Here is a 14760-nt window from a genome sequence, read left to right on the forward strand (position 1 = left end):
AGCAACCATTATGAATTAATTTGAACTCTAATTAACATAAAACAGGCAAACTAAAACAGTTATTCCAGCCTAGAATAGAAATTTCAAAGGCGGACATTGCAGTGTTGTGAGTATTTATGTTTCCTTGATCTCTGATGACATATCGTGGCCATTTTATGATTTATTACAGCATATATATTAGAGACTGCTCCTCTGAAGAGTGTAAAAACAGAGGGATCATCAGCCATAAATGGATTATAAAAGCCATCACGTGGCAGATGCTCTCGCTGCGTCTGTGTTTTCAGGGTTTAGCCCTGTGTAACTCGTGTACATTATAGATGAGGCAGAGGAGAAGGGGAGTGTTCAGCGGAGCACTATCAGTTACCAGAAGGCCAATCTAAATCTCCCCCATCATGACTAACCTCTATTTCAGAGCCACGGGGGTGACACAGCAACAAGCTCAGCCTTCCCTCCCCGCAGGCGGCTGTAAACTTAGGCACGACTCTGCGGCCTCCACGGAGAGAGGAAAAAAAAAAATGTGTTCTCATTTCTAAAACTGAGGGACTGCCAAAGTGATTCCTGCCATCACATGAATTTGTCACTTTGCTAACAGGGCTTATGAAAGTTAGATGAACATTTTACGATCTTGTTAAAACCGGTTACATTATTAAAAGGGCACATTCATCCTGCAAGGCGAGAAAGGGAGCCTGTAGCAGATTGAAATTTTAATAAGCTCAATGCAGTGGCTGGAGATTGAGAAACTTGGCAGAGATTTAGCTTTGAAATCCTGAATATGGGCATGAGATGATTTAGCCTCATTGTATCATGCATGCACTCAAGCGGGTCAAAAGACAGGGGATTCTGCAAACCTGTGATAAACCCATTAACCGGCTTAACTTCACACACTTCCCCTAGCATTTTTAATCTGTGATATGAAGCAATGTGTCCACTGCTATTTTTAATGCAGTTTAGTTCAGCACAATGAGATACTATCAAGACTACATATATTTTTAGATTGCTGTTTTTTTTTAATTATTCTATGGAGGACCAAAAATGCTGCAATAATTAATTAATTAATAAACAAATAAATAAAAAAAAACCAAAAATAATATTTTTTCCTTTTTTTGCTATTAAGTTTCCATGAAATGGCTAGAGGGTTTCTCAGAAACAAAAAAAACATTTTCTTAATATTTCATAAAATATGATCCAGTTTTCACCAAAATAAAGTTATAAAGTTGTGTTTTTGTACAGTGAGCTCTCCAGTCCATGCTGCGCTACATAAGCAACAAAGTATTTTTATTGCATAAAAATTTAGTAACACCCTCAAGTGCTGGTCATCAACAGTTTTTTCATTATTTTTAAGGAAAATACAAACTCTCAAATACTACTAAAAATACCACTTCTGAATGACAGCCTCTATATGCGTAACATAGCAGAGTTGCATAAAGTGGGGAAATAAATGAATGAGAAAATGAGAAAATGTAAAATGCAAAGGAAAAATAATACACATATAAATACATAATTAGATAGGAGATCAAATGGGAAAGTAAATAAATAGGTGAACGATAAAAAAAGATAGATAAATAAATACAGAAGAAAATTAAAACAAAAAAAATGACAAACTATTCATGGCTACATACAAGACAGTATTCAACAATTTATTGCAGCATGGCAGCAGAATAAGGACGCATTTCAGTCCACGGCTTTCCTCAGGGTTACTATGACATTTCAAGAAATATAATGTAAAAATATTTTTCTCATTAATAATTGGATACAGCTGTTGTTGTTTGTATGATGAGTAGGAGCTGGTGGTTTTTCTGCTGCTGTGCTACAATAAAACTGTTAAAGACAGAATAAGTTGTTGTCTGTAAATGCACCAGAAAGATAGTTAATTGGTAAGTCTCATTTTCAGTACGTTAAATATCGACATTTTGGGTTGGTAAAGCGTCCTGAATAAGAAAATAAGAAGGTTTTGCATGAATCAATACACGGTTTCCTCAGGAAAAAGTTGCATATTATGCCTTTAAATATTTTTTTCATTTCACTTGCACACGGCATATGAATGTATTTATTTTGGACTTGGCAGTTTTTTCCTACGTATCACTGTACCAGCATGTTGTTATCTCCAACCTGCACATTTTTGCAGCAACTGTGATTTTTTTTTCTCCTACATGGTACCACAGCACTGCTGAATGAACACAGAGGGAGCAGCGTGATGCTGAGGCCCACGGCCATCCTGACAGACCAGACTGTAGATGAAGGTGGCCGGTGTCAGCGGGCTCGGAAACACCTGACCCTGGAGGAGACTGGAAAGGACTCTCTCCCTCCCTCTGCTATCCCTGATAAGGCCGCGATAAACCTTATCTCAGCATCATAAGTGTACCGTTATCTGGTGAGGTAAAGGCCCAAACACTGACTACATACAGTGCTGTGTGTGTGTATGTTTGTGTGTGTGTGTTTGCCCTCGTCTGTGTGCGTGCTGGCACCAGACACCCTGTTTGTTAAATCGTGCCATACATCCCGCCAGCTCCTCGCAGACCTGTTACAGCAGAGAGGCAGCGGGCCTCGTTCCAATAGCAACACAGTCTTACAGTTTACATTCAAGGCTTCTATCTCAGCAGGAAATAAGACAGAAACATGTTTATGAATGATTTCTCTGTGCATCGATTAGTGCTGAAACAATTATTTGCAGCAGATTTATATTTTTTTCTATTAAATACTGTAGCAAAATGAACTGGGTACTAAAAGGTTCCTTGAAGGGGTGAAATACAAAGTTATTATGTGTATCTGTTTATGACACAAAATAAATATCTATTCATATCTGTAGGGCTGCAACTATGATTATTTTCACAATTAATCAATTAATCACTTCTATAAAATGACAAAGACTCTTCATCTACGGTCATAAATGAAAAAGAAAAGCAAATCTTTGTATTTAAGTTGTTTGAACCAGCAAATGTTTGACATCTTTGCTTGAAAAATGAGGCTAATAGATCATCAATGGCAATTAATTTTCTTTCAATCCACTAATCGCTGCAGCTCTACATATTTGTGTTCAGTTTTCTAAACAAAATGGACAAGGTGTGCACAAAAACTCATCCAGATTGCTTCATTTTTGTTGCAAACATCTACACTCCTCACATATAAATGACCCTATAAGTCACTAAAAGCTGTATGCCTGTTAATGGCGCAGGAGGAAATGAATAGTAGAAATACTGCAGAAGGAAAAATTACAAAGAATGTAGAATTTCTACAAGTAAAATTAGATTCTGGATTGAGGGAGTGAGCAGAGAAAATACTTATTACAACAGACCAAATGTTTAAGGTGGAATAATTTAAATAATTACAAGATAAATTTGGTTTATTCTACAAAGACTTTACAAGTGAGAAATTATTTAATGTCACATACAGAATGGAACACACTTCAGAAAATTGTGACAAATATTTAAATGTTTACAATAATACATCAGTACATAAAAGAAAAAGTGGGAGCTGGAGATGAATGTTTTTATCAAAGATGAAACATGCAAAGAAGTATGTGAAGGCGGGTATAGAGTAACTAACAGCCCACTATGGAAAGAATTCAATGATAGAAAGAAAATGATATTTTAGGACTCCTTTCTCTGTATCAAAATATGACATATTAGTAAAACAAATTTACGGCAAAAGGATTAGAAACAGGTTCAAGATCACGCACACGTTTTTCCCTGATAGAGCTGTGGATAAGATAAAAGCTTACTTGCTGCAAAAAAAAAGGAACAAAGATTTGACCTTATCTTGGCTCAAACCACAGCCACCCACCCTACAACAATGGCAAGACATGTCAATCAATTGTGTATTTAATGTACTTACTTTTACTTATTTTGGATTATTAATGTGATAAGATGCTGTACTAAATTTCAAATTCAAATTCAAAATCAAATTCTGTTTGCCAAGTGAATATAAGAAGGCAACCTTGTTAATTTTTTTTTTCTGTCCATTTTTACAATCACGAGTCTGTAAAGGGTGCTTTATTTTGAAATTAACTATCTCGAAAGTGATAGTGTCTGGCTTCCTGCCCACTCGCTCTGCTCTAGTTTACACATTTTGGCAAATCTGCACTTTTTAGCATTTGATAGGTTCTTTTTCTTGACATTTTATAAACAATCACTAAATTAGTTTATTATAAATAATCACCGCAGATCTAGCAAGAATAGGTGTGACACAAACATGTTAAAGTGGAAAAAACACAGAAATATGCTCCATTCTTACTCACACAACGTTAGACATGTATACTATTCCCCCTTAAGCTGTATTTACCATCACTGTGGTAGAGACAAACACAAAGACATCACACACGATATCAAGCAGAAACCTGCATGACCCGTGTGCATCAGTAAGACGATGACTGATAACTCGTCAGTCCAGTGGAGAAGCAGAAAGGGCTGCTGAGTGAATGGTGTGTAGCAAAAGCAGAGTGCGGTCCTGGGTCAGCCAGCAGCATCTGAGCGTTAATAAGGGGGGTAATTGAATTAGAGGATCAGTGGAGGCCTGTAGTGTGGGCGCCACGCGGCTCTAATTTCATTACAAGTGATGTAAACATGTGGTTGGCCCTCAGCGCGGGGGCCTCCCACATCAATACATGCACAAACACGCAGACAAAAATATACAGTCCTCACTTAACAGAAGTAAATTACAATAAACTGTCTCATGTAACATCGTGTCCTAACAGACAGAGAGTCCAGCCGGTGTGTTAGTGAATTAGTAGTGAGTTTGCACAAGATGGATCAGAGGACAATGTTCACCATTATCTGGCAAAAAAAATACAGGAACACAGCTTTTGGGCAGCATCAGCTATTCATGGTGAAGAATTCAAAGTCGAATTAAATCAACAACAGCGTGGCGTTTTGTTTTTTGTTTTTTTCTGTTATTATTGTTGTTTTTTGTCAGTCAGTCTGCAGTGTAACTCCTCCTGTCTTTTCTGCGGGGTAGAGTTGGGATGATGGCTGACAGTCGTCGGCCACTGAGCCTGCTACCATCATAATATCTGGATTCATGAGCCTGTTGCTGTAAGTTTTATTCCACTGAATTGTGGGAGAGAAAAATAACAGAAGCTGTTGCTAAACCAAGTCAAGTTAGGCAAACCTTAGCGAAGGTTGGTGTTTCTTTTCTGCAGGCTGCGTACCTTTCAATCAAATTCAATTTTTTTCTGAGCTTAAAATTTTTTAAAATCTATTCTTTTAAAAATAATAATTTTGTGATGAAAAAACAGATAAGATAAAAGGAATTCATCATCAAATATTTGTATTGAACAGCCAAATTCAACGTGAATGAAAAAATTCTGAGTCACGTACAGCTCTAGTCATTTCATAGCAAGGAGATCGATTCTCAGCCCCATCTGTGTGATATTTATGTTCTCTGAATATGAATAAATATGAATAAACGATAAATCTGGGATTGACGGAGGCGTAGGAGAGAGCACATGAGGCATTAAGTGGATATATTTTTAGGTCTGTTTGTTTAGAACATGATGGTATGATATCCATACTGTGAGGTGAGTGTGATTTCTCCAATCTGCGTGATGCATATTTATGATCAGCAGTCTAAAGTGCCTTGGCCCGATGATTCACTTGACCATCCGAGTGAGCGCAGGCCGAGTAAACCCGTAGGCTTGACTGTAGGCCTGCTCCCACTGATGAATAGTCATGAGGGCAGGAGTTAACCAAGGAGAAACTGCTTACACTCCTAATAAGTCTTGCCCCTCGCCATCTCAGCGGCGACAGTGAGACACTCTCGGAGACAGATGGGTAATGGGTCACATCCTCAGCTTTTCAGTATGCAGGTGGGGCCAATCAGAGCGCGGGAAGAAACCCGACAGATATGGAGACAGAAATAGTCTTCTGCTAAAGGTGCTAAGAGAATTGCATTGCATAACTCTTTGCCAAAACATCACAAATCACATTACTGCAGTAAATCAGTAAATCTTCTCCACTTTAAACGGCACATCTGTTCATGCAACTCGCATCTATCAAATGCTCAATGCTGAAAAATGCTCAAATGTCGCTTTGACCAGTCTTTGACAGATGTGCCTGTTTTATTTTTTGACATCCTGGAAAGCCTGTCAATTTACCTCACAAGTTTACCCCTGCAGCAGAGAAGGAGGGGAACATGGAGGAGGACAGACTTATCAGGCAGAGAAATATGCAGCATCTACAGCCATTCCTGTTTGTTTTTCAAGACAGTTTAAAGTAAGGCTATGTAACTTTTATAAGGAGGAATAACACATTCTTTTCCTCTTGCAAATGAAAATTCATGAGCAATGCAGCGCTGCAGGAATGAGTCCTAAAACCCAGAAATGAGTTGGCATATTTGGACCTCAGGTTCTCTCATCTTGAAGTCGATGGGTTTTTTGAATGTGTTTATGGTTAGGTGCCTGAAATAAGGTCTGTGATTAACACAAGCTGAAGAGATTTTCACATTTTGTTGTATAACATAAAATACTCATGAATTTTAAAGCTTTTACGTGTCTTAAAAAAACAAGTGGCTTAATGAGGTTGTCGGGGAAATTAAACGTCATCACAGCGGACGCTATTCTAGTAGTGGTGGAGACGCTGAAGTTGGTGATTGCCTTTACATTTCAAAAGTCATAAAAGTGGTGTTCCTACTGGTGGCCATCAAACTTTAGAAATTCCTCCCTCGGAGTATCTAACACTCTGAGTAAATATACTAAACCAGGACTTATTTCATTACTGCCAGAAACTATTTATTTATTCATTATTTATATGTTCAACTCAGTGAAATCTAATTGTTATCTACATTTCATTAAATCTTCTTCTTGCAATATTGATTCAACAATATGGTAATTCAACTATTTAATAATCTGTGCAATAATAATTCAATAGCTGTGTTCATTACTACATTTATTTATTTATTTAAACCAGCATAATACTTGGATCCTAACACACTTATCCTCTATCTTCAGCATTTTTGCTCTTGTACACTGTTTATGTACCACTGTCATATATATTATTTTAGACATTGTTTTTTGCATATTTTTGCATCTCTTGTTTCTCTTTTTTTATATTTCTCATATATAGTAATATAGTGATATTATATTAAGTATAGTATTTATTTTTTTAACATATTTTTACATACTTAAGATTTCTATATCTATTCTTATTTTTCAATACGCTTATATATACACTTCTGTTCTTGAATGGGAGTAACTGATCCCCTCAGGGGATCAAAAAAAATATTTTGATTACATTTTATTTGTGTAGATTATCTTGCTGAACAAAACATGTCAGTATCATAAACTTTTGTTTGCCACAGAGCTTTTTTTTGTGTTCTAATCCAAAATTCACTGGAAAAATTCCATTGGCCTTTTGATGAGGGAACCAGAGCGATTAACTTAGCGTTAACTTCTGAGACGGCTGACAAAAATGTGTCATCACTCTTTAAAAACACCTTTGTTAAATTCTTTACAGTCACAGATTTTACTGATGCAACCTTATTTGGTAACCAGGAGCTTATAGCAGTTGTTCTCAACCTCAAGGGGGTTGCAAGATAATTTCTTGGGATCACCAGATAGTTGTCAAGTGTAAAATATAATATTGTGGCAAACAGTGTTGTCAAAAATATAGATATATCAATAAACATTTCCAACAGAGCACAGAGCTCCCCACAAGCTTTGGAAATATCACCCTGATTTTCTGTAATTGCAAAAACCAACCTGATTATTTTGAAAAGGTCGAGAACCACTTGCTTATAGTGGCTAAAAGCAGCTAATATTAACAAACTTTTGCTGGATATTTCTGTATTAACAGTTATTTTGCTCACAGTAACTCTCCTCTTATATAATATCACCACCTTTTAGAAAGAGAGGGTTTTGCAGAAAATAGCTGTGGAGGTGAATTTGGGCCGTGTTTATGTTTTGCTCATGTTTGCATTCTTGATAACAGCTGCAAGAAAATCAAACATCTCTCGCTTCTAAAAATGAGAAAGTTGATTGGTTAAAAATGTAACTGATTTGGCAACGGATCAGCAGGTTAAAGCTCAAAATATGGAGCAGTGTATGTTATAACTAAATGTGTTTAAAAAATAAGACTTTAATTGTGTTCCTATGACTGCATTTTCCAACTGCAGATCTATAATTAATAGGCAGGAAAGTGACTGGAGACAGAACTGCCTCTTTCTTCTGCCACTTTCCTTGATCTCGAAAACTCCCGCAGTCACACACTAAAAAGTCCTTTAACAGAGGAAAACATTATGTAAATGTCAACTTTTGCAGAATAACAACTAAAACTCGGGATCTGTGAAATTCCCTCTTCAGCACAAATCTGCATGCCTAAAAGAGGACGAGCAACAAAGGTACAAACTCTCTATGGCAAAGGTAAAAAAACGTAACTTTTATCAAGGTTGCTGGGAGGAAAACACACACGCTACAGAAGATGCAGAGATGTAATGGCTGCAGACAGCTGTGTACACGAGGAAGATACCTTCACCAGGGTGCGTCTGTGGTTTGTTGATTGCATCTCCATCATACGATAACAGAGCTGCAGGCTAATGGAGCTTGCTGAAGAAATGCCTCATGCTCTGTCAGTTTTTCATTACCACTTCGCAAAGTCTTAACTATTCAGTATTGGTAATTACTGATGCTACGCCAATCTTTCAGGATCCATAATCGGCTGTTTTTCCACTTGAGGGAGCTAACAGCACCACCTACAACCCACCCGCCCCCTCACCGACACCCCTGTTCCTCCCAGCCCATTTCTCTGTTGACTGAGCGGTGCAAAAACACCAGCTTAATGACACGATAGGATGCACGTTGACTTCAAAAGCACTCGTTTCCCAGCAACCATCACAGGTATGAGGGAAGAGCTTTTATGTGGCCAGACCTCCTTCAAGGATGTTATAATTAGCAGAAAATACAGTGATTTTGGTCTCAGTGAAGGCAACAACTGCAAAGTCTTAACATAAACTCTATATTTCACATTGCCTGGTATGCGTATGAAAACGTATGCAGCAACATAAACGTGCAGCACAGAGCAGTTATTAAAGTGATACACACCATATCAACTTTGCATTCCCCTCTCTTTGCTCTATTAGATCCCAGTGGGAAGATGATTTGGCATCTGAAATGAGGAGTACATTCCACAGTTTGTGCTAGACACGGGCTCCTGCAATTCAAGGTCTTACACTGCCATCATCTATCCAAGAAAAAAATGGCTAAGATTTATCCAGGATCCTTTATGCAACAGATGTAAGATGGTAACAGGATCCCTCATTCATATTTTTTTGGACTTGTCCAAATCTTCAGAATTATTGAACATTTATACAGTACCAGTCAAAAGTTTGGACACACTTAGCATTCAATGTTTTTTTTTTTCTTTTGGATCAGATTATACCAACAGTGTGCAAAGCTGCCATTAAAGTATAAGGTGGCTACTTTGAATAATGTAAGATATCCAAGTGCAAAAAACTTTTGCACACATGTAGATTGACAGGTGTGCACTCGCAATCAAAAGATTTAATAACAACAATGTTATTAAATCTTTGATTGCAAGTCCAAAAGACACGGTACATGAGCCTTTTTGTCTTTAAAGAGTTCAAAGTGTAAAACATATTTTACTTATTTTCACATTTTTGCTTATGCTACTGCTTTAGCTTCCTTAACTGCCAGACGCTTTATATTTATTTATTAAGTGGAAGCAGCAGGTCTCTCCCCGTCCAGTGGGATGTAGAACTTCTGACTTTGTTTACACATGGAGAAAATAATCCGTACATCGAGTGACTATACAGGCAGGGCTCAACAATATGGACCGTCCAGGGCAAGTGAAATGCCAGACTGGGCAATTAACTTCCTCCCTGATTGGGCGAGTGAAACAGCTACTTCATCAAAAAAAAAAAAAAAAAAAAAAGACAGAGTGAGCAATCTCTCTTCCTTATGTGCAGTACAGATTGGTCACTCACAATGTAGGCAATGTAGGTAAAATCCAACTACGTATTACCTTTTACAATATGCAAGAATGTTTGTTGCTTTGCATCTATGACACACAAGGTCCTTTCTCTGATTCATTTACTTAAATAAAGATTCAGCATGGCAGCTAGCTTTAGCCTTTGTTGTTATTTGATAACCACTAACAAATAAAACTATTTGTATAGGGGCCAGTAAAAACTGACTTTAGGCAAATAGATTTCTGACCTGTTGAACCCTAACAGGTAAATTTCACAAGATATTTCTGACATACATATATATATAAAACCTGCAAACTCTAAAACTGTGTTCAACTACTTTTGAAAAATATGTTACTATTCACATTTGTTGGCTTTGAATACGCTGCTGCACATGACTGAAATGGCAGGCGACCCCTCAAGAAATGTTGACAGGCTAATTATCGAGTAGCCCGGTCACGACCAGGCGGAGAGTTTAAAAATAAAGTTCACACCACCCTCATTATGCAAACAATCGCAGTCAGTAGTGCTAGCCTCGCACCCCTATAGACTACAGCTGGCGGACTTTAACACGAGAAGGCCGTGCTCTCTGTCAGCGTGACAGACGAGAAGGTTAGAGAGCTGTGAAAGACGTGTGAGAATATCATGTGCTTCTGCATTCAAACCAAAAGCAGGGAACATAAAAAGAGAGAGATGATACAACACTTTTGCTAGTTTCTTATCTTACCATTTCTGTCAGTAAAAGAACACTAGAGTAAGAAATATCAGTTGCTTTAACTGTTCATTAACACGCAAGAAGGAACTGCTAAAAACAAAGCTTCAGTTTATGGTTCAGCCAAAAGATGTCACCCAGAACGTCGCCCTCTGTGAAAACAACAGTCTGCTGAGTGCTGAGGAGACACAGGACAGAAAGCCAGCAGCCCCACACGCACACACACACACACACACACACACACACACACACACACACACACACACACACACACACACACACTCTCACAGAGGACTCATCCCCTCTGCGCAAGCACCACACTGAGGTCTAATCGATGCAGCTCATTCATATTGAACCACAGACGTCAGGGGAAGCCGGGGGAATTACAAGCAGCCTCCGCTGTGAGATCGCAGCCTGGAGGAAGCCTGAGGAAGACAAACCCAGCTTCGCTTTGGAAACCTGCTGTTTACTGTCCACCGTGTTTACTGCAACGTGTCTTCTGGGTCCCCTCACTCCAGAGGAAATGACACTGAACAGGTACAGCAGTACTTACACCAGATGTTTTGGGGATATTCAAATGTTGTCTTGTTACATGTCAGGGATTCTTATTTTGCTGCATCTGTATATTTTTTGGAACAACTGATCTGCTATTTCACATGAGCAGCAGGGCCAGCCTAAACCACTTGGGGGCCCTGGGGCAAAAATCATATGTGGGCCACCCCCCACCTACGGTTACTTTGTGATCATTTGATTGCATCTGATTACAGATTTATTTAAGTTTATCCCCATGTAAAAATAAAAATAGTTGATAACACTCCTTCTTGAGAACTGGGACAAAAATGTATTTTGAGGTGGTTTTGATTTTTACACTTCAATCATGCTGGAAAAATACAGTTTAAAAGAACAAACTCCTGGCTATTTAACCCTGTCACAGGCCAGCTTCCAAGCGATTTAATCTTTTAGGAAACTCCGGTGGAATTGCTGTCATACAAAATTGACAAAATGTTAAATTTTTTCATGTCACAGCAAAGTCATAGTGAGCAGCCATTTTATTTTTTAAAGTAGAGTAACACATTTTTAAACCATAATTCTTATTTAGCTTTGATTTAGAAGGGCTACAGAATTGACATGCTACGGCTGAGACACATCTGATAGCAATATTATTAAATGAAATTGCCAAAAAATAGAAAGTTTACCAGTGCTTGAGGAGTATTCCCGTATTTTTTCTAACCAGGAAGTGAGTCAGGGGTCCTTATGGTATAGCTAAACCTTTTCATGCCTGATTAAATCATGTTTTTGTGAAAATCTGACAGAGTTGATGGAAATCTGGAACATAACTTTACAGGATAAATGTTTTCATAAATGGCTTTTGAAGGCTTTTAAACTTTTTTTTTTAATTATTTGAAGTGGTGAATCTGTCGGGGGGGAAGGCTGTTTTCTGGATTTGAAATGAAAAAAATGTAAGCAAACCAAATTAGAGTGTTGGTATTATTGGTATAATTTTTTAAAGATTTTTGACAGTAATTTTTTGCCCCAACTCTCAAGAGTGGGAGATATACTAAAGGTAGGTGTCAAGATTACTAGTAAAAATGCAGAAACCACCTTCAGGACCTGTAGCTCTGATAATTTGGTATTAATATAATGGATGTTAGTTGGAATTTCTAAGAATAATAGGATGCACAGTGTCTCTGCTATGCTTACAAGATACATGAATCACGCAATTATGCGCAGGTGACCGGTGTGTTGCAGTCATTTCAAACATCTGTTCAGCAGCTAAGACTGTCATTAAGCTGTAGGAGCTTACAAACATATTTTCTTAGATATTTTCCTATCAGAAATTCCTCTCCAGTGGCGGCTGCAGTCATCGCCGTCTGGTTTAACGCAGGTCGAATGACACCAACAATCTGTTGTTTAATCAGTGCAATAATCAAGAGAAAACATATCAATAATACTGACACACTTCACACAAAAAGGACATTTTTCAGCGACTGAAAGCAGGAATTATTGCTTGTATAAGTGATTTGATCAATCGATCTACTAATTAATGCTGATTAATTGATAATAAAAGGCTTCTCTCATTTGAGGAGTCTTTATTGTGGTGACAGCAGCAGCTTGTTGCGCAAATTTGCCATATGTTATTAATTATTCATGACAATTTAGCAGCAAAGTACACATTATGTTCTGTGGAGCATTTTTCAATATAACCGTGCAGGTTCTTTTTTGTTCGTTTGTTTTTTTTAATTTAACTGGGCAAGTGGATCAGAAAACTACTTGCCCAAGGTCAATTTTTACTTGCCCCTGTTGTCACATTTAATCTAGGGCTTCACTGTCTATTAAATGTCAGGAAATAAATAAATCCCAGTTTTCAAAGTCCAAGGTAATGTCTTTATATGCATTGTTCAATGAGTCTAAAACCAAAGATATTCAGTTTAATATGATAATAAACAGAGAAAAGCAAGAAATTTCCATATTTGAGGGGCTGAAAACAGCATTTTGTGCCATATTTGCATGAAAAATTACATAAACTATTTTGATTATCAATTAGTCATTCAGTAGTTTAATTCATTTTTACCACTTTTATCACCAAATCAGGTCTCGTCACCCTAATGTTAGTGATGCATGTTCCCAAACAAATTTATGATGATTGCTGCACACTGAACCTGGAGCCTGTGCAGCTCCTGGGGTCCAGGGCCAGTCGCCTGCTTTGCATTGATGTTTAATCCAGCCTTGATGAGCAGCCGTGTATTTATCTGCCTAGCATTGATTTGTCTGTATATATAGTTCCTATCAACACCTAACTTCCTTTAAATAAACAGGGAAGAACTGTCTCCTACAGAAAACTGATGGTATAGACTCAAACATTAGCATCACTGACAAAAAGAAAAAGGTTAAAATGACCTCTCAAGATAATTATTCATGAGGAAAATGTGGATGAATTAATGTATCAACATTTTCGTAACTTCAAAGTATGCCAACAAATCCCTGAAGACTTTGTCTCCTCCTGAGACAGGGATGAGGTAAAGGCCTGAGTTAAGGGGTATTGTCTCCTGACGTTTCCCTGACGTGGTCAGTGGTCAGGAAAGAGACAAAACTGCCAGTTTGACCCCAATTAAACCCCAATGATGATTCTAAATGAACACAAGCAGAGGCAAACACGGCTCATTTCGAAATTAAACCAACAACTGGAGGAGAAATAACTCATGGTTCATGAGTTCACAATCCAAAACAGGGGAGGAACAAGAAAGCCAGACAACTGCTGAAAGCAAATGCCCCCACAGCCCTCTTCAACAGCCCCTAATGGTCCATGCCCAGTCCAGCACCAACAAGCCTTTATCTCCCCTTCACGCAGACGACTCACCAGTAACTTCTGCTTTAGCCTCTGGTGACTCAGGGTCTCCGGGCCAAGTCTCAGAGTTTGGCTGCTGTCCTCTAGAAGACGGAAGCTGTCCAGACGCTGCACACCTGGGAGCTGCAGGGGCGAAACTTCATTTCTCAGCTGTGGGGGGGGGGACAGAAAAGTGCACAAAAGCTGCAGTCATTAAAAGCATTTCAGTCAAATTGACAGATAGTGTAGATTTTTTGAAGTGGGCTTGTATGAGGTACCCATTAAAAGCTAATAAGGGTGATGTACTATAAAAAACATACCCCAGTCTAAAACACAGTCCTCATTTCCCATCATGCTTGCCGGACTGAGTAGTTTCTTAGGTTTGCTATTTTATGTAACAAAATTCAGTACAACAAAACAGATCGAGGCAGTGGTAGACCAGCAACTGTCAAGTTCTGTGAAGTAAAATTACTGTGCCAAATGAGTCTCACAGCTTTGGAGAGAGAAATATTTGGCTCAAATAACGGCAGGTTCCCATTGAAAAAGGCTGTAAAGAGGTGAAAACAGTCTAAATACAGAGTACACAATACTTCTGCTGCTTCTCCAAACTGGGGACATGCCAACCGCCACCTACTGTAGATCAGTGTCTTCCAAACTTTTTCCTTTAGGGACCCTTTTCTCTCACTGAGTAAATGAACAGCTCCTGACTAAGTGACATATTTCATATCATCTTCGATGCATAACAGTGCAGAACAACTCACAAACTGTACTATTGCACCAAATGGTGATCACAATTACTGCAGAAAGTTTA

The 14760-nt window shown here is 38.2% G+C and overlaps 1 protein-coding gene across 1 annotated transcript in view; it reads right to left on the reverse strand.

Moving 5' to 3' along the window:
- Nucleotides 1-14760, reverse strand: part of rimbp2b (RIMS binding protein 2b) — a 137041-nt gene that overhangs the window by 99348 nt on the left and 22933 nt on the right. Inside the window, exon 5 of the mRNA XM_084727907.1 lies at nucleotides 13983-14120. Coding sequence (XP_084584033.1) covers nucleotides 13983-14120 — 138 coding nt within the window. The remainder of the gene's footprint in view (nucleotides 1-13982; nucleotides 14121-14760) is intronic.

Source organism: Lutjanus erythropterus, chromosome 10 (assembly GCF_056507025.1).
Source record: "Lutjanus erythropterus isolate fLutEry1 chromosome 10, fLutEry1.hap2, whole genome shotgun sequence".
NCBI lineage: Eukaryota > Metazoa > Chordata > Actinopteri > Lutjaniformes > Lutjanidae > Lutjanus > Lutjanus erythropterus.